Here is a 25,551-nt window from a genome sequence, read left to right as displayed (position 1 = left end):
CATCTGTTACATAACCCAACCAGGCTGAAAATTCAGAAATTCCCTCACTGGCATTTGCCTCCGGTGACCGAGTGGCACGGTTAGTGTGATAGTTAGTACCACTATTACAATGCCGGTGACCTGGGTTCGAATCCCACATTGTCTCTAATGAGTTTGTATGTTTTACCCGTGTCTGTGTGAGTTTCCTCCCACTCTCCAAAATATAACTGACCCATCCAGCCCACTAGTCAGTCCATGGTGCTCAAATACACCCAATTAACCTACAACGCCCCCATACATTTTTTTGAAGGTTGGGGGGAAACGAGCTCCCAGAGCAAACCCACGCAGACACCAGGAGAACATACAAACCCTCCAGTCTGCACCAGGTTCGAACCCAGCTTGCTGGCGCTGTATTAGCGTTTCACTAACAATGCAGCCCTTGCATACATGCTTCAATGAGAAGGCTTTCAAATCCATGGCACACCAACATTGGCACTGCATTCAGCGGAAGATTCTCTGCAGAAACATTGAACAGCCATCTGCTAGATCTGGCCCAACAACAATTTGCTTGGTTTGGCATCTGTTTTTTTTTCCTCCTGTGATCCATTCGGGAGCATTACACCGTGCAAAAAGCACCAGATATGTATGTATGATGTTGAAAACTGGGAATGATGCTCACAAGTGAATCAATGAGCCATTTGTTAAAAAAAAAGGGACAGAGAAGCCGAAAGCAAATGCAGCCATCCCTTGACTGGCCCCGATTTGTCCTTGCCTCTGTCTGTTCCATTCCAACACACTGACATTTGTGAGGTTCGTTTAGGAGGGGTGTGACTTTATTACCTGTCTGTACAAATATTAAGGCACGTGGTGCATTGCAAGTGATTTCTTGGAAAAGAATGGAATCCGATTTCAGAGCAGAATTCTGCACATTTACCACTTTATTGGAGAGATGATGGATGACAGCTTTCTACTCTTCTTTTGGTTATAAAAGCAGTTTGAGCCTGGTGCTTTGAGATAGAGTTGCAGTGATTGATGTGACACACCAGGTGGCAGTATTGCTCTTCGAGCAGAAGTCCATGTTTGTGTTGCAGCCCTTTGAAAGAATTGTATATCTTTTCTTCTTTAACCTTTATTTTTGAGAAGTACCTCTCTGTGATAATGTGATCATTGTGGTACCTGCTTCCGTCCACCGTCGGTGTGGTTGGTGAGCATGCTGAAGTGCAAGGCAATTGCTGATTTTTCTGTTCTGTGACTTGTACAGTGTAAAAACCCAGTCCCGGTCAGGGAAAAATCGACTTGGAAATGACTCAGACTCCTTTCAGCATTGGAAACTAGTCCAGGGGATCTCGCATCTTGCGTGCTATCTGTGAAGACGCTGGGTTTCAGTATGATGCAATGCCTGTTTTAGCTTGAAATGAATGGTTCTGTGTGGGAACCATTGTGTGGCAACCATTGCCAGATGCAATAAATTGTTTTTTTAAATCTGCCAAGAGAGGCTTTTTTCTCATGGTCTGGTAGTATTCAATCTACAGTGAATTGACTGGAGAGTAACAAACGTTCTCTCATTATTCCGAGTGCTTTTCAGGCCAGTTATGATTGCACGTTGCCTCATTGCTGTACCTTGCGAATGTTTTTCATAATTGCAACATTTCTTTTGTCCCAGCATGCAGGGTGAATTTGAGACGTTGAATTGTTTATTGCCATGTGTACCGAGATACAGTGGAAAACCTTTGCTAACGTGCTGTCCAGGCAGCTTGACCCCTATTTTAAATACAGCAGATCGTGCATAATAAAAGGGCTGAGTATATTTCTGCAAAGTTCCTTTCAAACAGTGCAAGGGCAACATCATTTAAGTAATGAGAGATCCATTAAAGAGTCTGATAGCACAGGGAAAGCCACAGTTCTTGAATCTGGTGCTGTGAGTTTTCAAACCTGTGTATCCTCTGCTTGACGGGAGAATAATTTTTCAAAGACTAGATGGGTCCTGTAATATGTCGGATGCTTTCCAGAGTGTAGATGTAGTGGATGGTGGGGTGGCTGGTTTGCGTGATGGCCTGAATTTCCTCCTCAACTCTGCAGTTTTGGATGCAAGTTCCACGAAGAGCATATCCATGGACTATTAGTCCAGAGGCCTTGACGACTTCTGTAGAGACACGAGCTCAAAGCCAGGCAGCTGGCGAATTTAAATTCAATTAAATAAATAAAAGTGGGTTATTGTGACTGGACCATCACTTCTGGTATCCTTACCTGCTCTGGCCTGCATGTAACATCAAGCTGCCCTCGTGGCAGTCATCTGAAGTGACTGAACAAGCTACTCAAATTGAGGGCTGGTTGATAACTGCAGACCATTGAAGAAATGCCCACATCTTTTAAAAGAACTGAATATCAGTTTCTGAAGTTGGTCGGAACAACTTTCAACAAAAGTTCCATTGGGGCCAGTGAGGTTTGGTTTGTCTCTATTACTGCTGATGTATTGAGTTAATATTATAGCCAATCCATGTGTTCAGATAAGAATAGTTCCATCTAAGCGAATGTAAGTAAAATATTTCCTGTGCAGACTATGATCAGCCAACAATTAAATCCATTTATTATTTTTTCCACTTCTGACCAACTGCTGTAAATGGTACAACCGGTAGGTGGAAGTGTTGCTCTATCTTAGATTCCACTCATACAAGTAACAGCCTTCAGATCTGAATGATGACTGACCTTCAAAGTTCAGATTTATTGTTGGAGAATAGACATCACATACAGCCCTGAGATTCTTTGCACATGTTTTATACTCTGAGAGCTTCTGTTAATTTCTCATGGATTTGATGGGAGAACCTATCACTTGTTCAAGCCCAGGAGAAGGGTCTTCAATTCCAGCTCAATAATGGAACTTTACTTGCCTTTATGGGACACAAAAGCTTAAGTATATAGTGTGTGTATTTTTTGTATCATTATGTGATAATAAAAGGAATGCTTGCTGCTGAGTTGAAAGATTTTTAAATTCATGCCTCAAACATCGCGGACGGTCAGAACTGCATTTTCTCCCAGATGAGGCATGAAATCATTAGGCCCTTTCACACTGCGGATTCAGTACGAGTTAACCGGCTCATTTAGTGGGTCCGTTCCCAGTAATTATGCGGTGTGAAACGTCCCAAACTGGCAGGACAAAGTTAAATTCAACCAGGCTCTGACACTTCGTTGGCGCAAGTGTCAGAGCCCAGCCGAATTAACTCACTAATTGCCTTCTGGCAGTGTGAAAGCACAGCCTGCTCTCGCATTGTCACCGCTGGAGGTGAGACCCCCTTAAAATGCCGATTAACCAAGTAAATCATGGAGCAGTGGGAAAGGGTCCCGAGGCAGGAGGCCCGGTAAGTTTACCTGCTTCCTAGGAGGGTTGGCAGTGTGAAAGGGGCTAGTGATTCATCTAACTGCTCGGGTAAATGCCAACGATCCAGTTGTAAAAACAGAAAATTGGAAAGACTCAGCAGGCTGCATTTGTGGAAAGAGAAATGGAGTGAATGTTTCAGGTCAAAAGGCCCCATGATGTCAAAGCAGAGAAGAGGATCATTCTTCCTGGCCACCATTTTTCTCTTTGCTAACGTAACCAGGCTGTTTTTGGGATCTTGCTTTGGAGAATTGAGCCGTCCGGTTTTCCCGCATTCCCATCCTTCAAATATTCTTCATTGACTCCAAGGCACTCAGATTGGGTGAAACATCAAAATTAAGGTGGTTTTTCTTTGAGTGCTTAAAACGTTGTTTAAAAGCCATGGGAAACATTTTGGTATTTTCTGGCTTTCCACCATTGACTGACAGTCTCAGTCCCCTATTCGCCTCTTGTTTTCATATCAAGGTGCAGTTCAAGCTGCAGAGGTTAATATTGAAATCATGGTGTCATACTTCCCCAAGAAAATTTGCCACTCAGTATCAAAATGTTCTTGAAATTTTCTGCTAATCTAACAATCCACATCTTTCTTGATCATTTTTAGTCAGATTTAGACAGACTTCTAATTTTTTTTTCCAGGAGACAGTCCAGCTTTAAAAAATAATATATGCAGGAGTTGGGGGCTTGGCTTCTTCTTGACAGGCAGCTGTCAGATGCAGCTCAGCTATGGACCTGGCTGCTACTGAACAATAGGTGTCAGTGTTGTCCTTTGCTTTTATATTTTCTGAAAAGGGTGTTGTCTGAATGTAAAAAATAAATTGCATTCTGGATACAGAAAATTTAGCTTTTTTCCTCTATTTTTGCATTTGAAAATGCTGTCTGGTGTTTTATTTCTTGTGGATTTGTTACCACAAATAGTGGTCCACTACAACATTACAATTTTACTGAATTTAACAAAAAAAGCTCTGCTCCCCTAATGTTGAACAGATGGTCTGAACAATGAAACCAGCTGCATTGCCAAACCACAGTCTGTTTCATAGTCTTGAAAAAAATTGTTTTTGTAAATTGAGGCTAGAAACCTTTCTTATTTTTCTTCCTCTTTTCTGGATAACGCTTTTAAATGTTTTCCTTCAGCAGGGCTAGGTTCCTGTGTGCCCTGCGATCCAGTTCCCTCCTTGTCCTCTGCATGGAATCCATTTTGAAAGACGCAGCAGTAAAAATCCCCTGCAACCTCACCAACCACCATCACTGCCCCACCCCATCTTCATTCCCTAGCTCCCTCTTGCCTACTACAGCTTGATGAGTTTGAAGAATAGTGAGAGAATGGCTGACTGAAAGCTTATGTAATCAGTGGGGCAGCTTGATTAAAGCTATTTTAATCCCCTGCAAACCTTTCAATCACATTCTCTGCTTCAAATTAAATCAACAACTACGAAGGTTGCAACAATCAGTGAATGGCCATTATATTGTAACCCATCATTAAGTTTTTACATTCATAGCCGTGTCTAATGTGCATTTAGTGGCTTGAACCCGTTTATTTTGCACAGAATGTATCAATACACACGTAGTTCTCTCTGCAGCAGCCTTGTTCTCATCAGATAATTGCCTCACTGCCTTTGTTCTCTCTGCGGCTTCCACATGGTTTTCAAATTCTTCAAGCGTTTCATAAACAGTTGAAATGATTGAGGATTTTTTCAGGACTCCGACAGATAAATATTTGCAAAAGGAATTTATTCTTTTTATGTCACCTCAACTGTGATTTGAAAAAAACCACTCGGCAGAGGTGAGGTAAGGGACATGGCTGTTGAGCTAGAGAAAATACATCTGTTTTAACTCCTTGAGATCCTGAACAGCTATTGGCTTTAGTGAGCTGACAACCAGGTTTTTTTGCTATATTGGAGGCACACTGTTTTGTGAGGAGTTAGTCTGCTTTTTCTTTCAGTGAGATTGTGACTGACCTTAAGTGTCTCAAGTCCACTTTCCCACCCAACATATTGATCTCTGTGCCATCCCAAATCTCCTTCTACACTTTCGAGATGTTCTACAAAGGAGCTTTGAGAATGTCCATAAATCCTATCTTTTGCCAGCTCAGTCTCCTATTGCCATGTTGTAGCTCCATAATGTGTCTCTTTAGGGGATCTGATATTAGGCATATCAATGGAGGTGACCAGTATAATTTGGGTCTTGGAGGTATTGCCCTGGGGGTGGGCAATGCCGCTGATTTGCTTTTCCTGCCGATGGATCAGGGAGATTGTGGGGAGTTTGCATTGGATTCTCTCCACCACTTTCAATTGTCCAAATCTCAGAATCATCTCAGAGGGCATGATCTTTGTGCTGGGTTTGAGGTCTTGATCTTCAATCCAGCGAAGTTGGCGAATTTCATGCATTCCTCTGCAGAGAACTGCCTCTGAAGATACGAGATATGGTCCTAGTTTTCCTATCTAACTGAAGTGAAGTTGGATTGTGGTAGAGGAAAGAAGAGACCTTAATTTTGTTAATGGAAAAGCCTGGTCTCTTATAAGCTTCAAAGAAAGAGCTGATGATGACTTGGATCATGACCTCTGTAATACGCCAGTTGGGTGTGTTGTCCTGTGTTCTGCAATGGAGCTAATATAGGTTAAATGGCGCCCCTTTGGTCCTGTAGAAAGTTCCTCTCCACCAGGAGGTAGCTTGGAAGAGTTGAAATAGGCTGCTTTGTCTTAAAGCACCTTCCCTAATTAGTGATGGAACAGTGAGCAGGTAATTTTTATTAATTATTAACCTGGAGACATTTGTATGGTTTGTAGTGAATTCACAAAATCTGTGGTATTTGTCTAAAGTAATGGAAGATCATTATTTTTGGAATAGAAGCAATAAACAATCTAGTAGAGGAACTCTGGGTAAAGCAGTATCACTGGGAGACAAAGAGCAGTCAACACTTTGGGCAAGAACATTTGGAACCTGTGCTATTTTAGACCATGTACCTGGTTTTGTTAGTGTTACAGGAATTACTTCCTGGAAATGATTGCACCCTTGAAGAGGAGCAGGTAGTTAAAATGAAATTGGAGCTGAATCTGGAAAAATGATTTCATATCTTAGTCATCCAGCAACATCCTGTTGACTGAGCAGTCCAGCCAAATGCCTGGAATCATGAGGGCTTTGCATCGATCCAGACTGATGCAAGAGTCCAGGAAGCCAGATTCATTACTTCACAACTCGATTAAAGTCTGAGCCGCTGTTCCCGAAAAGACTTTTTTCTGAATGTTGTCATCTGAGACTGAATCATTGCCTCATAACTGTTCAGCTTGTATTTCCTTGTACAAGAATTGCCGTAAGGTTTTTGTCAGCTGTCCTTGAAGTGGATGGATATAGATTTTTTTCCAAAGTCAGGGATGTGTTGTGGCCAGACTTGGAAACAGATAGTTCCTTTAATTAGTTTCCCTCACTGAAACTGTCCTGAACAATTGCTTTGCTTTCATACACTCATTCCTGTGGAATCTTGCAGCATTGGAAATCATTCTGCCCTCGACTCTCCTTGTACTTTGAGAGTGTGATTTTTTAACAAATTCTCTACACATTATTCTCAGAGCTCTGTGATTTAGTTTCTGACCCATTCTCCTGTTTGAACATCATTGAAACCACTCCCATATTGGGCAGCCTGGATCGTAACATCTTAGCATAAATACCAGTTCTCATTTTCCTTTTAATACCTTAGATTTTTATATTTTAATTTTTTAAATTTAGACAAACAACATGGTTACAGGCCCTTCCGGCCTATGAGCCCAGGCTGCCCAAATACCCCAATTAAACTACAACCCCTGAACATTTTGAAGATTTGGAGAAAACTGCAGCAACCGGAGAAAACCCACGCAAACTCGGTGACAATATACAAACTCCTTACAGATAACACTGGATTTGAGCCCAAGTTGTTGGTGCTGTAACTGCATTACTGGTCCTCTGCTATTTGACCTTAAAGCAGTGGAAGGATTTTGTATTTATTTAAAGAAATCATTTATAATTATGAATGCCCTTGTTACATTTTCTGCATCATTGAGAAGTAACTCTACTTTAATCTTTTGTACAACTGAAATTCTTCATGTGTCATTTCTAACAAACACAGCTTGCTTCCTCAAGGACCCAAACTGCAGAGCTCTTGTTACTGCCTCCCCTATGTTTTAACAAAGGTTTCCCATATCTTGATTCAGTTCTCCATGCCACTATTTAAAAAGCTCAGGGTGACTTGTCTTTTCATCAGTCATTTCACTCTTTCCTGTGCCAAAATGCAATTTCACCATGTGCTGATAGCCTTCATTGTTTGCTGAATGACTTTGTGCATACATCTGCTCATTCCCCTAAACTCTCAGAGAATACTTAGAACCCATGGCTTACTTGGAGCCACCTGGGGCACTGATTGCCTGAGGGTGCTTGCCAGAGCAATCTCTAAATTAAAAATCTTTTCTTTTTCTAAATTATTCCTGGGAATTGTATGATTAGAAGATTGGCCAACTGGGCAAATGGCTCCAAGATCCACTGAATAAGTGCAGGTTTTTAAAAAGACACATGGTTGGCATAGCGGTTTACAGCCCCAGCGATCGGGACTGGGGTTCGAATCCTGCCTTGTCTGTATGCTTTCGCATGTCTGCGTGGGTTTTCCCTGGGGGTTATGGTTTCCTCCCACCCTTCAAACAAAATTGTACTGGGTGTAAATTGGGTAGCATAGACTTGTGGGCCGAAATGGCCTGTTACTTGCTGTATGTCTAGATTTGGCTACCATGGGGGGAGAAAACCTGAGGATTCACTTGTGTTTGTCAAGATTTCTTTATACCTCTATAAAGTCTCTCTTCAACCTCCCTACATTTCAGGATCTTCGTCTCATAATGACCTAGCTTAACCAGCCTCTTCCGGTTACTCAGCCCCTCCAGTCCCACTGACATTTTTGTGAAACTCTATTGTCCATTTTCCAACTTGCTGACATTTTTCCTACTGCTGAACGATCAAAGGGGCATAAGAAAAACATTTTCACATGGCGATTGTCACCAGGTCATCGACCAAAAAAGTAAGTAAAACTTGCCAGGAATTGTTCAAAATGTGCAGCACTGCCTTGTGAAGTGACAGAGGTCGATTCACGTGAAGGAAAAACTCTTTATGTAAATGAGGCCTGAAGGAATATATGGAAAAAAAAATTACGATAAAGGCATTTGGAAAGTGGCTTGTGTGGAATACAAAGATGAAAGTTCAGTCAAATCGTCAGTGGCCCAGGTATGTTTCATTGTTTCATTAGAATGCTGGACAACTGAGCCAAATTTTTCTTATGGTATTTTCTTTTGATCCAATTTATTTATCCACATGGATCTATTGATTTTGGATTATCCAGTCAGAAGTCAAGTTAACAAGGAATGGCTAAATTCACAACTTGCAGCTAAGAAGTTAACTTCTTCCACAGTCATTGTAGTTGCCAGTTGAAGCAGGAAATAATTTGTCAGAGACCAATTTAAATAATTAATTTTAAGTTCTGGCTTTGGCCCTTTTTTCATTTCAATTCTGTGCATATTTTAAAAGTCCATTGGTAACAAAACATTGCAGGTCAGAAGGAGCCACGTGGGCTCCTTGTGTCCGTGCAGGCCAACAATTTTCTTTTGTCGACCATGTCCTTCCCTCTGTCGGTGATATCAACAGCAAACATTGGTTAAAGAGGGCTCAGAGAATCATGGTGGATCCTCACTATCCAGCCTGCAGTGTCTTTGAGACACTGCCTTCAAAGAAGACGTACAGCAACATAAAAACAGGATACAGCCAGTCAGCACACTTCCCACCCAACATCTGTAGAAATTTGTCATGGTTTCTGATGTCGTACCAAACCTTTACAAACTCCTTAGGAAGTAGGGGTACTGACATGCTTTCTTTACCATGCCATTCGTGCATTGGCTCCAGGAAAGATCTTCCAAAATAGTGACTCCCAAGAACTTTAATTTGCTCACCCTCTCCACTTCTGATCCCCCAATGATCATTGGATTGTACACTTCTGGCTTTCCTTTACTGAAGTCAACAATCAGCTCCTTAGTGTTGGTGACATTGAGTGCAAGGCTGTTGTTGGTGGACCATTCAGCCAAGTTTTCAATATCTATCCTGTCGGCTGACTCATCTTTTTTAATAAAACCCCCTACCGTGGTATTGTTGGCAAATTTGTAGATGGTGTTATTGTTGTGCAGAGCCACACAGTCGTAGGAGTAAAGTGATTAGAGCAGGGAGGCTAAAAACATAGCCCTGTGGTGCTCTGGTACTGATGGAGATTGTCGAGGTGTTCTTACCAATCCCAACTGATTGATCTGAAGGCGAGGAAATCCAGGATCCATTTGCACAGTGGGATGTGGAGTCGTAGGTTTTGGAGTTTGCTGATCAGTTTTGAGGGGATGATGGTGTTAAAGGCCGAACTGTAGTCAATAAAGAACATCCCGACGAAGGCATCTTTGCTGCCAAGATGTTCCAGGGCTTGCAGTGAGATGGCATTCACCGTAGACCTGTTGTTATGATAGGCGAACTGGAGCGGATCCATGTCGCTGCTCAGACAGGAGCTGACATGCTTTAGCACCAGTCTTTCAAAGCACTTCACTGTTGATGCAAGTGCCACTGGTCAATAGTCATTAAGGCAGGTTGCTACGATCTTCTTGTGTGCTGGTATGAATGACGCCTGTTTGAAATTTAGTGCAACTTTAGTTTTTAACTTCTTCTTAGCCTCGGGGATAAAAGTTGCCTTAAAAGTGAGGAGAAATATCTCTCACGCCTTTAAATTGTGGAATGTGATCTTTTACATCCACTAAAGAGAGCAAATGAAGTTTTAGTTCATCTCATCATCCAAAGTTGGTGCTTCAGAAAATGCATCATTCCCTCTAAAACATTAGCTTCATTTTGTTGCTGGCATTTTGGAGGAGCCCCTCTCCACATCCTCGCCAAAAACCAGCAATTTCCAACTTGTCTGGGTAGTAAAAGAGTAAGAGAACTCAAAGTTTCTGTTTGTTTCCAGGCCACAGTATTATAAGCTTTTAGATGAATGTGTGTCTCAAGTTGTACTGCAGAAAAATGGATCTGACCCAGACTTCAAATGCAGAAAAGTTGCTCTGGATGTGGACAATTTAATAGGTAAATACAATTTTGGCTCTTTGATATATTTTGATCATATAGCTGGTTGGCGAAGATAATTAAGTTTCAGCACTTTGAAGCTCACTGTTGATGTGGTCATGTATTTAAGTGCTCATTTCATATCACATTTGGTTCAGATGTCAGATTGGAGGTGCCTAAAAACACTTGGATGGATTTTTTTTTTGCAGATAACATGATTGACAAAACCAAAGTGCAGATCAGCGAAACAAAAGCTACAGAACTGGAAAAAAAGGTAATTCAGCAAGGAGCAAAGCAATCTTATTTTAAAGGTAAATTTGACTTTGAACAGGGTATGATGGACAGGTCTGCGCACAACCAGCTATCAAGAGGTCACGGGCGGTCAAATCTTGAATAACAAGTTGGTCAGAATATTCAACTAGATATCATATGATAGTTTGATCGAAAGATGTTTCCATTTAATAATTTCATGACATGGTTACCGGCAGCATTCCAAAGGAAATGGATTTGGACTTTTTCATTAAAAATAATCATTTAGCTTTCAGTGCCAGCAAACATTTGACTGACCTCATTGCAAAAGTGATATTTTTCTGCACAGATACCATGCATTTTATCCTTTTAAAGAAAAATATGATAGCCGATTTAATGGTCATTACCAGTTTTTTTTAAAAATTGAGAATCAAAATGTTGAGAATGTGAAAGCCCAAAATATTGGAAACATTCCTTCATAGGAGTCGGTCTGCATGAACAGAAAAAAGGACGATGTTTTGTCCCTGACCTCTCATTAAAGTTGGCCACAATGAAAATCTGGGAATTCCTTTGTAGTGTTTAGATCTATTTTGCTCTGTGATGGGTGAAAAAGCCTTTAGTCTGTCTACACATTGCCTTAAGAACATATCCCCTCTCTAAGTGGAGGTAATGCCTTCCTGTTCACCTCTGACCCCAATGTCTTTGTTTCTTTCCCAGTCACCTTACAAGATTACTGACCCTTCAGCCACTATTTCCTATGTATTCATTTGTGAATTGTTTAAGACTGTTCATGCCAAATCTTTTTAACCTAGTATAGAGCAACCCTGGGATCTCTAACCCATTCAATTAACTGTAATCTTTTATTCTGGTTTAAAAAAAATCTTTTCTGTACCTTCTACAAAGCCTAGCTATCCTTCCTAAAAACAAGAGCCTATTATTGGACTCACTTTTCTTGTTTGTGCCACACATGTCTTTGATAGAGGTTTCACCACCTACTCTCCTCTGCCCCCGCTCCCCTGTGTTGCCCTATTTGTATTTAATTTAATTCGTCATGTGTTAATCCATTCTGCCAGCCTCTGTGTTCTGCTGAAGTCGAGCATTGCTGCCCTTCTAGTTCAACAACCTTTCTTTCCAAATCATTAATCTATATATCTGTAAATTATAGTGTATCAGTAATTTTAGTTGCTTTACGATACCTCTTTTCCGTCTAAAATGTGCTCTGCTTTCTATTCATTAATCAGTTTTGTCTACAAGCTGCCACTGCCCTTTTATTTCAAAACTGCTCCCATGATACTAAACATCACCCTGTGCTTCTTAACCCTCATGCTGATTTTTTTATAGAAGTAACTCAAATGAATCAAGAACACTTGATAAAGTCTAATCTTGGTCATTATTTAATTTCTGCTTGTCCTAGTGGCTGTTATTTTCCACCACTTTCTCAATGCTGAGAAGTGCTTTGGACGTGTATCTAATTCAAGGAATATTGAACCAGAATTCTCTGCAGGTGCTACCCTTAATTCTTGCTTCCTCTCTCAGCTCACCAAAGGACAATGCTCTCTGTACTGGCCTTTGGGTTGAGGTGTCCTGTCCTCCCAACAGGACAAGATGTGAAAGCAATTGTCTTCAGGAAAAGTAAAGCATGGGAGATTGTGAACATCTGATGTGGAGAAGCTGGCCCAATTCTAAATGCCATCCTAAGAATTAAATTGAGGCATACAACACGGTAACAGGGCCTTTTGTTCCTCAAGTCCGTGCCGTCCAATTATGCCCAATTGCTCTATAACCCCCAGTCCAATTTGAAGGGTGGGAAGAAACCAGAACGCCTGCAGAAAATCCATACAGACACGGGGAAAGCATACAAACACCTTACAGACAGCATGGGATTCGAATCCAAATCGCTGGCACTGTAACAGCATTGCACTAACCAACTATGCTCAGCATGCTGCCCACAAATTATTTAAGATATTGTGAAATTGACTGAATTGAATTTTGTATACTTATTAAAAATAAAATTAGTATAACAACATGGTAACATGCCCTTCCCGCTCATGAGCCTGTACTGCCCAGATACAGCCCCCTGTATATTTTGAAGGGTGGGAGGAAACCGGAGCAACTGTAGGAAACCCACACAGACAGGAAGAGTACTTACAAACTCCTTGACAGTCCTGGATTCAAACCCATGTCACTGGCGCTGTAATAGTGTTCCACAAAGGGCTACGCTATCCCTGCTGCCTCATGGTCGCACTGACACACTAACTATTGGACTAATGTCAGAAGGAAGATGTGCTGGCCTTCAGTAGTCAAGGGATACTGCAGCTCTACAAAATTCTAGTTGCCCCACACTTAAAGAATTCTGTTCAGGTCTTGTCACCTCAATATAGTGAAGGGTGTAGAGGAGATTCACCAGGATGGTGCATGGATTGGAGAATGTCTTATTAAGTAAGGTTGACTGAGTTGGTGCTGAAGGATGAGAGATGACAATAGAGGTATTTAAGATTGGGTTGCAGAGATAGGGTGGATAGGCAGTACTTTTGACAAGGTAGAAAAGGCCAATACCAGAGGACATTAGTTCTTATACTGTGCAATCTTAATGGTTCCTAATCATAAGGTTCCAAAACAGATCGAGGTCATGAGCAAATGTCTATGTTACCTTTTTGTAATTTTTTTCTGACAGCTTGATTTGGAGCTGACCACTCGACATGAACTTCAGGTGGAAATGAGGAAGAAAGAGACAGATTTTGAATCAAAGCTCTCTGAACTTCAAACAAAGTATCAGTTACAGGAAACGGATAAAACCCAGATGGAAACTGACAACAAAAAATTGCAAAACGAAATGACTCAGCTGAAGGATAAGGTAATTCATTTAATACAGTACGTGACATTCTCTTTGTTAACTCTATGGAGAGCATCAGGAGCTTGACAACTTTCCAAATTCACAATGAGATGTGTGAGAAGTAGTTGAATGCAGGTGTCTAAAAGGCAAAATGATTTGTTAATGTATATTCAGAAAAGTATTTCAGAGCACTGGGTCGGAAGGGGTGATTAAATGTTGCAGAGTATGGGATTGTAAAATCAGAGCATTTTAGTATCAGTGGGGCAAAAAGAATTAACAACGTTATGGATCAGAGCCCTTGATGAAGACCTGATGAAGAGTTGTAGACTGTAACGTTGACATATCTTTTTCTCTAAGTGATGCTGGTTTACCCACTGAGTTACTCCAGTAAACTGGATAACTTGATAATGTACATCAGAATACATAGTCCCCTAATTTCAGGGCACCATAATATTTGGGACATTTGGCTTCATGGGTGTTTGTGATTACTCAGCTATTTATTGGTGCAGGTATAAGAGAGTTAGGCTTGCTTTTACGCTCTTGATCACCTTTGGAGTCTGTAGTTGTCATTTTTCAACACAGAGTTCACAAGATAAAGGAACAGAAGTAGGCTATTTGGCCCATCGAGTCTTCTCCGCAAATCTACCCTGAGCTTAACTGTTCTAACATCTAGTTGCAAGTTCTGGCCTTTTCCCCCATATCCCTTGATACCATGACTACTTAGATACCTATCAATCTCCCCTTTAAACTCCCCCAATGATCGAGCCTCCACAACTGTATATGGCAATGAATTCTACAATTGTAGCAGTGAAAGTCAAAGAAGTAAAATTTTGAGGCTAAAAAACAAGAATAAAACATTAAGAGACATCACCCAAACCTTAGGATTACCAAAATCAGCTGTATAGAACAATATTAAGAAGAAAGTGTGCATTGGTGATCTCAGTAATTGAAAAGGGACTGGTAGGTCAAGGAAGACTCCACTACTGATGAGACAAGAATTCTCATCATAATGAAGAAAATTCCCCAAACACCTAACCGACAGATCAGAAACAATCTTCAGGAGGCAGAAGTAGCTGGGTCATTGACTAGTGTCTGCAGAAGTCTTCACGAACAGAAATACAGAGGCTACATTACAAGATGCGAGCTACCAGTTAGCCACAGAAACAGGATGGCCAGATTAGTTGGCCAAGGAGAATTTAAAAGAGCCTGCAGAATTTTGGAAAAAGGTCTAATGGACAGATAAGACCAAGATGAACCTGTTTCAGAGATATGGCAAGAGCAAAGTATGGATGCATAAAGGAACTGCCCAAGATTCAAAGTATACAACCTCATCTGTGAAACCTGGTGGTGGGGGGGTTATGGCCTGGTCATGAGTGGCTGCCATCAGGTCCTGGTGAACTTGCTCTTCACTGATGATGTAACTGTTAATGTAACAAAATGAGGTCTCAGGTGTATAGAAACATCTGCTCAAGGTTGGGCAAATGTCTCCAATCGCATTGGATGGCGGTTTGTCCTACAGCAAGACATGAATCCCAAACATACTGCTAAAGCAACAAAGGAGTTTTTCAAAGCTAAATACTGGAAAATTCTTGAATGGCTTAGTCAGTCATCTGACTGTTATCCAATTGAGCATGCCTTCCGGGTGCTGAAGAGAAAATGTCAGAAGACAAGACCCTGAAACAAGCAGAAGCTGAGGCCTGGCAGTGCATTACCAGAGAAGATGCTCAGCACCTTCCATGAATCACAGACTTCAAGCAGTTATTGCATACAGGTGATAAGAAACAAACTACTAAATATGACTACTTTAATGTACATACCATTGCTATGTTCCAGATATTGGGGGACTGTGTATAAAAAGTGCTGTAGTATCTACATGGGCAAACCAAAATATATATAAGTGCCCTTTAATAAATTCTGCAATTTAAAACTGGAGCACAGGTAAATAAAGGACAATATGTGTCTTTGTCCCAAACGTTATGGAGGGCACTATTTATGCCTGCAGAGGTGGGGATGTCAGAACCTGTGAAGGATCTGACTGTTTGCTACCTTCTGCAGCCCTTTGCATTCCTGGGCAGTGGAATTTCCAAATCAGGCCCATGAAGCAATCAGCTGGTATACTTTCCTTACCTTGATAAACGGCTCATGCCCAAAATGTTGGTTATGCATTTTTCCCGTAGCTATATAAAAGACACTGTTTGACCTGCTGAGTTTCTCTAGCATTTTTTTTTATCTTCAACCACAGTGTCTACAGATTTTCATGTTTTACTTTATTTTGTTGGTATACTTCCCACAGTGCATTTGCAGAAGTTTAGATTCTTTAGGAAGTAGAAGCATTGGTGTTGCCTTCTTCGTGGTTGCCTCAATGTGCGGGCTCCAGGAGAAATCGTCTGAAATATGGATTCCCAGGAACTTGAAGATTCCAATTTTCTGCACCTCCTTCCAACCATGCAGAGGGTGGCGTGTGATCCCTTGGCCTCTCCTTCCTAAAAACAATAAGCTGCTTGTCGCTTCTATTTCTGGCACTATGGGCTTTAAAAGTTTTGTGGAACATTCCTTGCAATCTGCATGCAAGGGAATTTGATTCCTTCAACATTCTTTGTTTTAATGATGTGGCATTTGTGTTTTACATTCTTCTCATGTTACTAATCTACACGTGGAAAACTGTCTGGAAGCTGACTGTCTCTCCTTTGTGAAAGCTCTGTTGGTCAATTAACTTTTAGTTAGCCTCAGTTTCTGTCAGAAGTTATTATTTTTATGCTTTATGAAAAATCGTTATTAATTGTGCCATGAAATTCCAGTCATGCGCCTTTCAAGCATGGGTCTTAATGACATACATGATATTACCCAAACAGACTTTCTGTTCTTTGTCTTTTATAGGGTTACTTGTAATGCAATTTGCCTTGATTCTCCGTGGTAGCCCCAGGACACTTTTAAAAATTTTATTTGTTTTTTTTTTAAATACCCTCTTCTCCCAGCATCCCCATCCCCAGATTCAAAAGGAGATACCCTCTTCTCCCAGCATCCCCATCCCCAGATTCAAAAGGAGATATCCTCTTCTCCCAGCATCCCCTCCCCAGATTCAAAAGAAAAGGGGACAGACAACAGGGATAATAAGAAAATAAAATGCAAAAGGAGAATAGTTCAACATCAGTCACATCATTTAAAAAGTATTAAATTTCTAATAAGGGTATACAAATTGACAAATATCAAAATAAATTAATCTTCTCAAGGGGAATACAACTTTGTACTTCCACGTCCCAACGATCAATGTGAAGTAGGGAATCAGATTTCCATGTTACCGCTATCCATTTCCTGGCTATTTAAAAACACTAAGAGTAGCAAGATGTCTAAAAGCAGTCTGATAACCTTTACACCGAAGAACTATTTTAACTGGGCCAAACTCTCTTCTCCTTCATCACAACTGTATTTAAATCTGAATAAAAGAAAACCTTATTATCATGTACTATCATAGGGCCCTTATATTTTCTCGCATTCTGGGCTGCCACTTTTTATGACAGAACGCGCGGTGCCTGCTCTGCTGGCGGTCTTTTCCTCAGGACACAATGTGCCCTAACTCAATTCAATTCCATCTGGAAAATGCCTCGGTCCCCAGACCCCATGGAATCCAATTTTGAAAAAAATTGCAACAGATTCTTTCCTTCAGTGCCTTCCATAAGATCAACTATTTTTACATTATTTCTTCTACTATGGTTCTATAAAAATCAATTTTCTCCAAATAAATTCCTTTTTACGTCCAAAACTGTGGCTGAATTTTCAACCCTTGCAATTCTCTGCTTGTCTGCTTCCATTTCCTGTTGAATAATTTTTATCTTCTGCTCAGTGTGATCCACTTGATCTTTAACTTATTTCTGAGGCCAGATTGAGGATAACCCATCTCTGTGACCTGCATCCCTCCCCATCTCCTGCACCAAATGGTCTCGGATCCACTGCAGCTGAAACCCTTCCCATCTGTTCAGTATGAGTTGATTCCAAACTGAAGTCTGGCATGGGTGGTGCATTATCTCACAGGAGTTTATGCATTGTAAAACAACATCCTGAATGATTGTCTAATTAAGGAGTTTGTCCTTTTCCTCCAGGCAACTTCCTTTTGAGTAGCAAGAATTCAAGGTCCCTTCCTGCACTGGTTTTCTTTTCCAAGTCCAGCCTGTGAAAAGACATGTCAGTCTGCTTTGCATCATGACCTTTGTTAACCCATCATTGGTTAAATACATGTGAATTTTGGGCAAGTTTTATAGAAAATAATGACCTTAATGTTGCTGAATGAGCTTCAAGGATAATTATTATCCTGTTTTCTTTTCCAGAATTGGTATAGTTGGTATTATTTGAACTTCATTGCAGGAGCTGATTCTTAATGTTACAAAAAAAAGGTGAACCAACCCTTAATATTCCACAAATGTTTAATTCGCAACTGTTCTATTCACTGATCAGGAACAGTGCTTCTTTTTTCTATCTCCTTTTAATGAATATTAAGTGTTACCAGTAATGTTTTAGTGCATTTTTCTGTCTAGCGACAGTTTTGAAAACAACTTCGCCTTCAATCAGCTCTTGGCTTGAAGTGGGTTCCTTCTCAGGACGAGTAATCTGTCCTCAATTCCTTTATCAAAATATCTGTTTTTTAAGGTTCAAACTTTAAAAAAAAAAATTGCTTATTTTGTACTATTAAATAAACGTGCTTTGTGGTAAATTCCTTAAACCACAAACAGTTGCCTAAAACATAGAAGGAATTTTAAATGATCCCAGAGTTATTAATAGATGTGTGTGTGTGTACATGTAATATTCAAGTTATATTCTGAAACTTTTTTCATTAATTTAAGAAAAGGTCACATATGCTTAATAATGATCCGATTTGATAAGTTGGATCAATGAGATGAATTTATATTTGAGACACACTTTCTAAATGCACTCAAACCAATAACTATGCTTTTGCACTTCTTAGTTTGGAACTGCATTATCTCAGTCCTTTTTGAATTCAGCATCATTTTGATTGTACAGATGAAGTTCAGGGCAGCAGACGTAGAACATCCAGCCAGTGCATGCTATTTTGGTTCTTTGTGACATTCAGAAAACTTGCTGCTGAGAATAAACTCAGTAAAGTGGGGCCAAAATAGCGAGGGATTGTCTTTGCATTTGGAAACTATCAATTCTTGTGGAGCTGCACACATTCCACATGCAAGCCTCATGAAGAAGTAGCTTTCATACATTCCATCCTTGTGTTTGACAGGGTCTGCTACATCTGCTTTAAGTTACTACACTAACATTTGTTTGCAGACCAAAATTCAGCTCTTGGGGGTCATATTGGTCTGTTCTCTGCAGTCGTTCAAAGAGCAATCAAATTCACATGGAAGAAAAGAGAATTTGAAACTGAGGACAAATAAAATGAAAGTCTGCAGACATCATGATTGAAGCAAAAATACAATTCTGGAGAGGCTCAGCAGGTCACACAGTGTCCTTTGTATAGCAAAGATAAAGATATGTGACCAACATTTCAGGCTTGAGCCCTTCATCAGGGTTGGAGTCCTTCATACCTTGATGAAGGGTGTAAGCCCAAAAAGTCAGTTATTTATGTATCTTTGCTTTGTGTGACCTCCCAGTAATTTGCTAAACAAAGTGTTGCAGATAAAGTTAAATGTAATCTGCTGGAGGAACTCTGGGTTAAGATCAGCCGGAGTACAAGAATGGTCAGCATTTTGTGCCAAAGCCTTTTTATCAGGGCAGAAGAAATGTAGGAAAAGTCAGAGAAAAGAGGGTGGGATGAGTGTGACAGGAGTTCTGTGTGGGATTGGTAAAGATGTACAGGAGAAACATGATAGGTAGATTGGCAGGTGAGAGTGTGTGAAAAAGAACATGAGTCGGCGATGAGAAGACTACCACTACCAGCGCTCGAATAAGGTGAAAATGGTGATGCCAGGACAGGCTAGATGGAACTAAGAGGGGAGAGAGCAGAAGAATCCTGTGGGGGTGAAGGAGGATGGAACCAAAAGAAGTGGGGTGAGAATGGGTCAGAGACTGGGTGAGGGTAAGTGGAAGAGGGGACAAATAAAAGGGAGGTGCAGAAGAGCAGATGGGGCACAGGAGAGGGGACTCATTACCTTAAGTGAGAAAATTGCATGTCCATACCATTGGACTGCCCAGGCAAAATAAGACCTCCAGTTTACATTGGGCTTTATTCTTTCAGTGGAGATGGCTGAGGGCAGACAAGTTGGTGTGGGAATGGGAACGGGAGGTGAAATGACAAGAAACTGAGAGTTCATGATGGCCATTGCAGACAGAGTGTAGATACTTTGTGAAATGGTCCCCATGTCTGTGTTTGGTCTCATCGATGTACAGGAGGCTATGTTGGGAGCATTGAATGTAGACAATGAGGTTAGAAGAGGTGCACATGTATCTTTGCCTTGTGTAGAAAAGCTGTTTGGGACCCTGAATAGTGGATGAGAGGAGGTTTAAGAACAAGGATTACACTTTGTGCAGTTGCAGGAAAAAGTATCGGGGGGTTATGAAGAGGTGGGTGGGAAGGGATACGCAGACAAGGGAATCAGACAGAGCAATGTCTGCAGAATGCAGAAAGGGTTGTGGAGGGTCTGTGGTGAGGTTGTGCTGCAGCTGGCAGAAATGATGGTGGATGACTGCAGACTGGGTGGGAGAAAGTTGAGGATAAGAGAAACCCTATCCATCCCTGTTCTGTTTGGAGGGTGGGTAATATCAGGATATAAAATAAATTTAGATAAAGGGAGATAATGCTATTGCAGATTTTTGATTATGAAAGATATAAAAAAGGCAGTAGATTTAAATGGATTATGGGTGGAATTAAATATTTAGAAATAATGACCGATAATAATTTACAAAATTTATTTCAACTTATTGAATGAAGATCTACTGGGACCAATGCCTGAAGAGGGCGCACAAAATCAGTGAACTGGTGCGGAATCGAAAGGCCAACATGGCGTGTTTCCGCTCCGTAAATAGTTATATGGTTATATGGTTAATAACAGAGCTCTGAGATACAGGACATTTGGATTTGGCTCTATTGACCACACTTGAGGGGAAGGTTGCGTTACTTGAAAAAGGAGGAAATTTCAGATGCCCTAGAATGGAAGGTATAATCTTGAGACTAGATAAGGCAAAGGTGGATAAACTGAAGGATGGCATCCTTAGTGTAGCGGTTAGCACAATGCTGTTACAGCATTGTCAACCTTGCTTTGAATCTAGAACTGTCTGTAAAGAGTTTGTACATTCTCCCATAACCTGCGTGGGTTTTCCCTGGGTGCTCTGGTCTCTTCCCACCCTTTAACATATGAGGTTATAGGTTAATTTGGGTTGCAAGGGATTTAAATGGCCAGAATTGGCTTCCACCATGTGATAAATAATTTTTAAAAAATCCTGCCAGAAGACTTGTGGGGAGCAAGTGTCATGAAGGTAGATGTGGGAGACGGTGGTTTTACAGTGAATGTTAGTATATAGCTTTCTCCTGAGATGGGATAGATCTGGAAAGAGGATAGATGGTTAGAAATAGTCCAAGCAAATTTAAGACTAAGGAGGAGGTTAGTTGCAAAGTTGATCAAAATTAATGAGTTCTGAATAGGTGTTGTTAGGGAATTGCAATGCTCAAATCCTAAACGACAAGCCCCCATAAAATGTTACGGAGTCCAGAGGACTCCCAAAACCAGCAGCAATAGATATGCACCACCACACAGGGTTACTTAAACAAAAGTTGTTTTTATTTGAACAAGAAAACAGAATTAAACTTTAACATTACTTAACCTACCTAACTACTTAATCCCCCCTCTAATACTAAGCGCAGGTGTGTGTAATGTATATTTAAGATTAGAAAAGTTCTTTGGATCACAGTCCAATCTCACTGGTTGCAGGCAATTCTTGTACTGTGCACGGAAGTTAGCATTAACAAAGTTCACCAGTCTTTGGTGCTTAACAGGCAAATGGTTACCACTCAGGAGGGTTCTTGTTGGTTTTCAGAGACAGGTTCCTTTTCCAGGACATCCGCAACTGATTCCTTCTCAATCAGTCTTGCTGACGAAACTTTCCCCCTTCATGGTTTTCCAGATGATCCTCTTTCTTTCAGGTCACCTTTCACACCACCAGTCTTCTCCTTTGACCAGGTAGCCTTCCAAAATTTGCCAGCTTTGTCCTTCTAGAAATGATTTCTGTCTCTCTCCTCTCTGTTTCACTCCCTTCCTCTCTGAGAGCAAAACTGTTCTCCTCTATCTGCAAAGATCACATGCTCTCCCAGGAAAGCTGCTGTCGATACTTTGTTGCCTCCTGCAAAAAGCATTCTGCAAAAGTCCTGCAAATATTCTGAGTTTTAAAATGTGTGTGTGAAAGCTGCTCTAACAATTCCTCCCAAACCACCTCTAAATACTCTGTCACAGTGTAGTGGGTATCCATGTGATGGAGGAAGAGTTTGGGTGGTGCATTGGAAGTTTTGAAACCAATTTTGTTCCACAAAGCCAATAAAAGAGCAAGCATGGCCCATCCAAGTGCCCATGGCTACACTTTTGAATTGAAGGAAATGAGAAGTGTCAAAAAATAAGCCATTTTGAGTGAGAATAATTTCTGTCAAGCAGTTGGTGTGGGAGGAGAACTGGTCAGAATGTTCTAGGATGAAATGGAGGGTTTTAAAACCTCCCTTAGAGAGGACAGAGGTGTACAGAGACTAGACATCCGTGTCGAGATGAGAAGGTGGGGACCGGGGGTGGGGGGGGTGGTGGGCAAATTGGAAAATGGTGAAGAGCATTGGAAATATCCCTCTATGTCGGTGGGAAGGCACTGGACGGGGTGGGGGGGGTGGGAGGGGGGGAGGTGTGAGATGGCACTGGACGGGGGGGGGGGGGGGGGAGGGATGAAAAAGGCAGAACTAATAAAGATATAAGATGTTCAGTGGAACAAGAGCGGGCAGAAACAATGGGTCTATCGGGATGTTTCAGGGGTAAAACATACAGTATAAGCCCTGTCAGGTTGGAGGCTGTGAAGGGGTGATCTGATGTGACATCTGTGACACTGTGGTATTTGCTGAGAAGGTATTTGTGCCAGGACTTTCTGGGAAATGCTGGTAGTTTCTGTGAGGAGTTGCCAATAGACACCCGTGCAAGTGCCAGCAAATTCAGAATTTCAAATGAATGTAAAAATATAGGTTTTGTTGGAAGAGCCTGGCAATTATTGGCATCTGGAGCAGCTGAACATTGAATTTCCTGATGTATGGAGCATGAATTTAAAGCAAGAGGATAAAGATTTAAAAGATTCGAGGGGCACATTTTTCCTCACTTTGGTGGGCATGTGCAAGAAGCTGCCCCATTAAGTTTTGGAGGTGGGTACAATTGTAGTCAGGTATGTGGATAGGAAAGGGTTGAAGGGATATGGTCTGTATGCAGGCAAATAGGACCAGTTTTGGATAGTCGACTTGGTTGATGTGGATGTTGGACCAAAGGGCTTGTTTCAGTTCTTTAAAACTCTTAACTCTATAACATTTACACTAGGGAAAATTTTCCAAAAAACCTGCATTTTTAAAAATTTGGTTATTTTTATTAAATAGTTTAATCTTTTATTTTCAATACAGTAAATCCTGAGGTATCTGGCACCTCTGGGCATTGGTAGATTTCAGATTAATGAATTTTCCGGTTACTTGAGATTGTTTAGGGCATGATTTGTAAACTAACAGCAAGACACACCAATTTTAAAATCCCATATGCATACATATTTATTTTCTGCAATTTTTTTAGTTGGTTGAATTCCAGGTAATAGGAGTTTAACTGTATTTACTTTGTACTTTAATTGTTTTCAAATTTTGGAAGCATTTTAAAGCTGGACTGCTTTGAACAGGCAGAAAACCATGGGGACTTTGACTATGTGAAGTATTAGTTTATTTAGCCATTTGTCTTTACCTATTTAACCACAGAATTACCAACATTTTTGGGGTGTGCTCAGGTCCACTGTATGACAACCAGCACCCAAACAAGGTCCTGCTTCTGTGCAGGGCTGTGCAATTTTGGATCTCGATTCAGCATTTAGCAATTCTGCAGATGGTAATTTAGAAATAATAACTCCATGATTTAGTGTATCAAGTCATCCAATTCAGTTTTTTTCCCCTCACCTTTGTATTTCATTCATCCATATATAAAACAGGCGATGCCTCTTTAGTTCATATGATCTGTACCTGCTCTAGCTGAGAAAAAATTTTGGTGGGATGTTTTTCAAACACTCAGTGATTTTAAGTTTACCCCTTGATTGCTCTTTTTTAATTACTGACTTCCATTCAGAGCTGAATTTTATCTTTTACTTCGTTGATGGCCAGACATGCAATTTCGATAAAATGGAAAGATAATACCCCATCTACACACACAGTGGCTATAAATGATGTTATGTCTTGCTTAAATCTAGAAAAAAATTAAAGATTCAGTTTTTTGGACGACTCTCATAATCTTAAGATTTAATCTTGTTCTGGAATTTTGGCACAGTGTTGTCCCTCTCCAAGATGTTACCTGATTCATACATGTTGACTTTCAATTTTGCTTAGAGGAAGGGGTTTTGAATTAAAAAAAAACTTTATTGTTCCTTTTTTCTTTTTTTGTTATTTATCATTAAGAATGTGCTCAGGATTCTTTAATTATGATCATATTTGTAATTTTTTTCTAATTTTTTTGCAGATTGTAGAGTTGTACCATCCAATTGTTTATACTTTAAATATTAATATTTAAAAATATTTTAAAAAGGAAGCACATCATTCATTAAGGATGGCGGGAAAAATGTTGAGAATCATCATGTATTTTGAACTAGGTGTTGATTGGGTTGAGTGTTTGCTGGGTATTATGTCAATGTAATAAATATTTTTTTCAAGATTATTGGGTGTAAATAATGTGATCTGATTGCATCAGATTATGTTCCACCAGGAATTTAGATAATGGAACAAAGAAAATCTTCTACATCTTGGCATGTTCTGTGATGCCTTCTGAATAAATCCAGGATTGTCATCTTTTAGTCTTTCACGCCTTTGATTCTAGCCCAAAGATTATGCATCACTGGGTATCATTTTATGAGAGTAGTTGAAGTCACCACCCGCCCCCCCCGCATTGCCAATATGATTTTGCACAGTTACGTTGTTGTATAAAATTCACCACAAGCATCAAAGCAGTCTTGAAAATATCGAAACCTTGAATATTCAAGCTGCTGAAGACTTTTCATCCCTTGACCCAAGCTTGCCAGTATTGTATTTTGGCTGATTTATATTCATCCCCTTTGGAGCCTTGAATAATACCTTCTGAGAACCTACAAATTTGTTGACATTTTTTCATCTTACCCAGTCTTGGCTGCTTTTAGGAGGAAATAACTCAGAATTCGACTATGTCAAAATATCTTTCTTTTAAAGCAAAGTAACAATAATATGATTCTCACACAATATGTAGAATCTGAAAAATTTATAACACTGTGATTGAAATATATATCTCAATCACTGTTATATATGTATATATAGTGTATGTGTCTGTGTATGTGTCTGTGTCTGTGTCTATGTGTCTATGTATGTGTCTGTATGTGTCTGTGTGTATGTGTCTGTGTTTATGTGTATATGTCTGTGTGTCTGTGTCCGTGTGTCTGTGTCCGTGTGTCTGTGTCCATGTGTCTGTGTCCGTGTGTCCGTGTGTCTGTGTCCGTGTGTCTGTGTCCGTGTGTCTGTGACCGTGTGTCTGTGTCCGTGTGTCTGTGTCCGTGTGTCCGTGTGTCTCTGTGTCTGTGTGTCTGTGTCTGCGTGTATGTCTACATGTATGTCTACGTGTATGTGTGTATGTGTCTATGTGTATGTATCTACGTGTATGTGTGTACGAGTATGTGTATACATGTATATATAGCTCATTGTACAGGTACACAATCCTTTATCCAGACATCTAAAATCCGGAAAGCTCCAAAATCCGGCAGGTAGGGAGAGAGACAGCAGCGCGAGTCGGGTGGGCGAGAGACCGGCAGCGCGAGTCGGGCGGGGGGGGGGGAGGGAGAGGACCGG

At 40.6% G+C, this 25,551-nt stretch overlaps 1 protein-coding gene across 1 annotated transcript in view; it reads left to right on the top strand.

Moving 5' to 3' along the window:
* Positions 1-25,551, top strand: part of LOC138743157 (protein diaphanous homolog 1-like) — a 265,923-nt gene that overhangs the window by 68,184 nt on the left and 172,188 nt on the right. Inside the window, exons 13-15 of the mRNA XM_069898066.1 lie at positions 10,350-10,465; positions 10,654-10,718; positions 13,368-13,547. Coding sequence (XP_069754167.1) covers positions 10,350-10,465; positions 10,654-10,718; positions 13,368-13,547 — 361 coding nt within the window. The remainder of the gene's footprint in view (positions 1-10,349; positions 10,466-10,653; positions 10,719-13,367; positions 13,548-25,551) is intronic.

This window comes from Narcine bancroftii, chromosome 9 (genome assembly GCF_036971445.1).
Source record: "Narcine bancroftii isolate sNarBan1 chromosome 9, sNarBan1.hap1, whole genome shotgun sequence".
NCBI classification, from domain to species: Eukaryota; Metazoa; Chordata; class Chondrichthyes; order Torpediniformes; family Narcinidae; genus Narcine; species Narcine bancroftii.
This window is presented reverse-complemented; position numbering and strand designations above follow the sequence as displayed.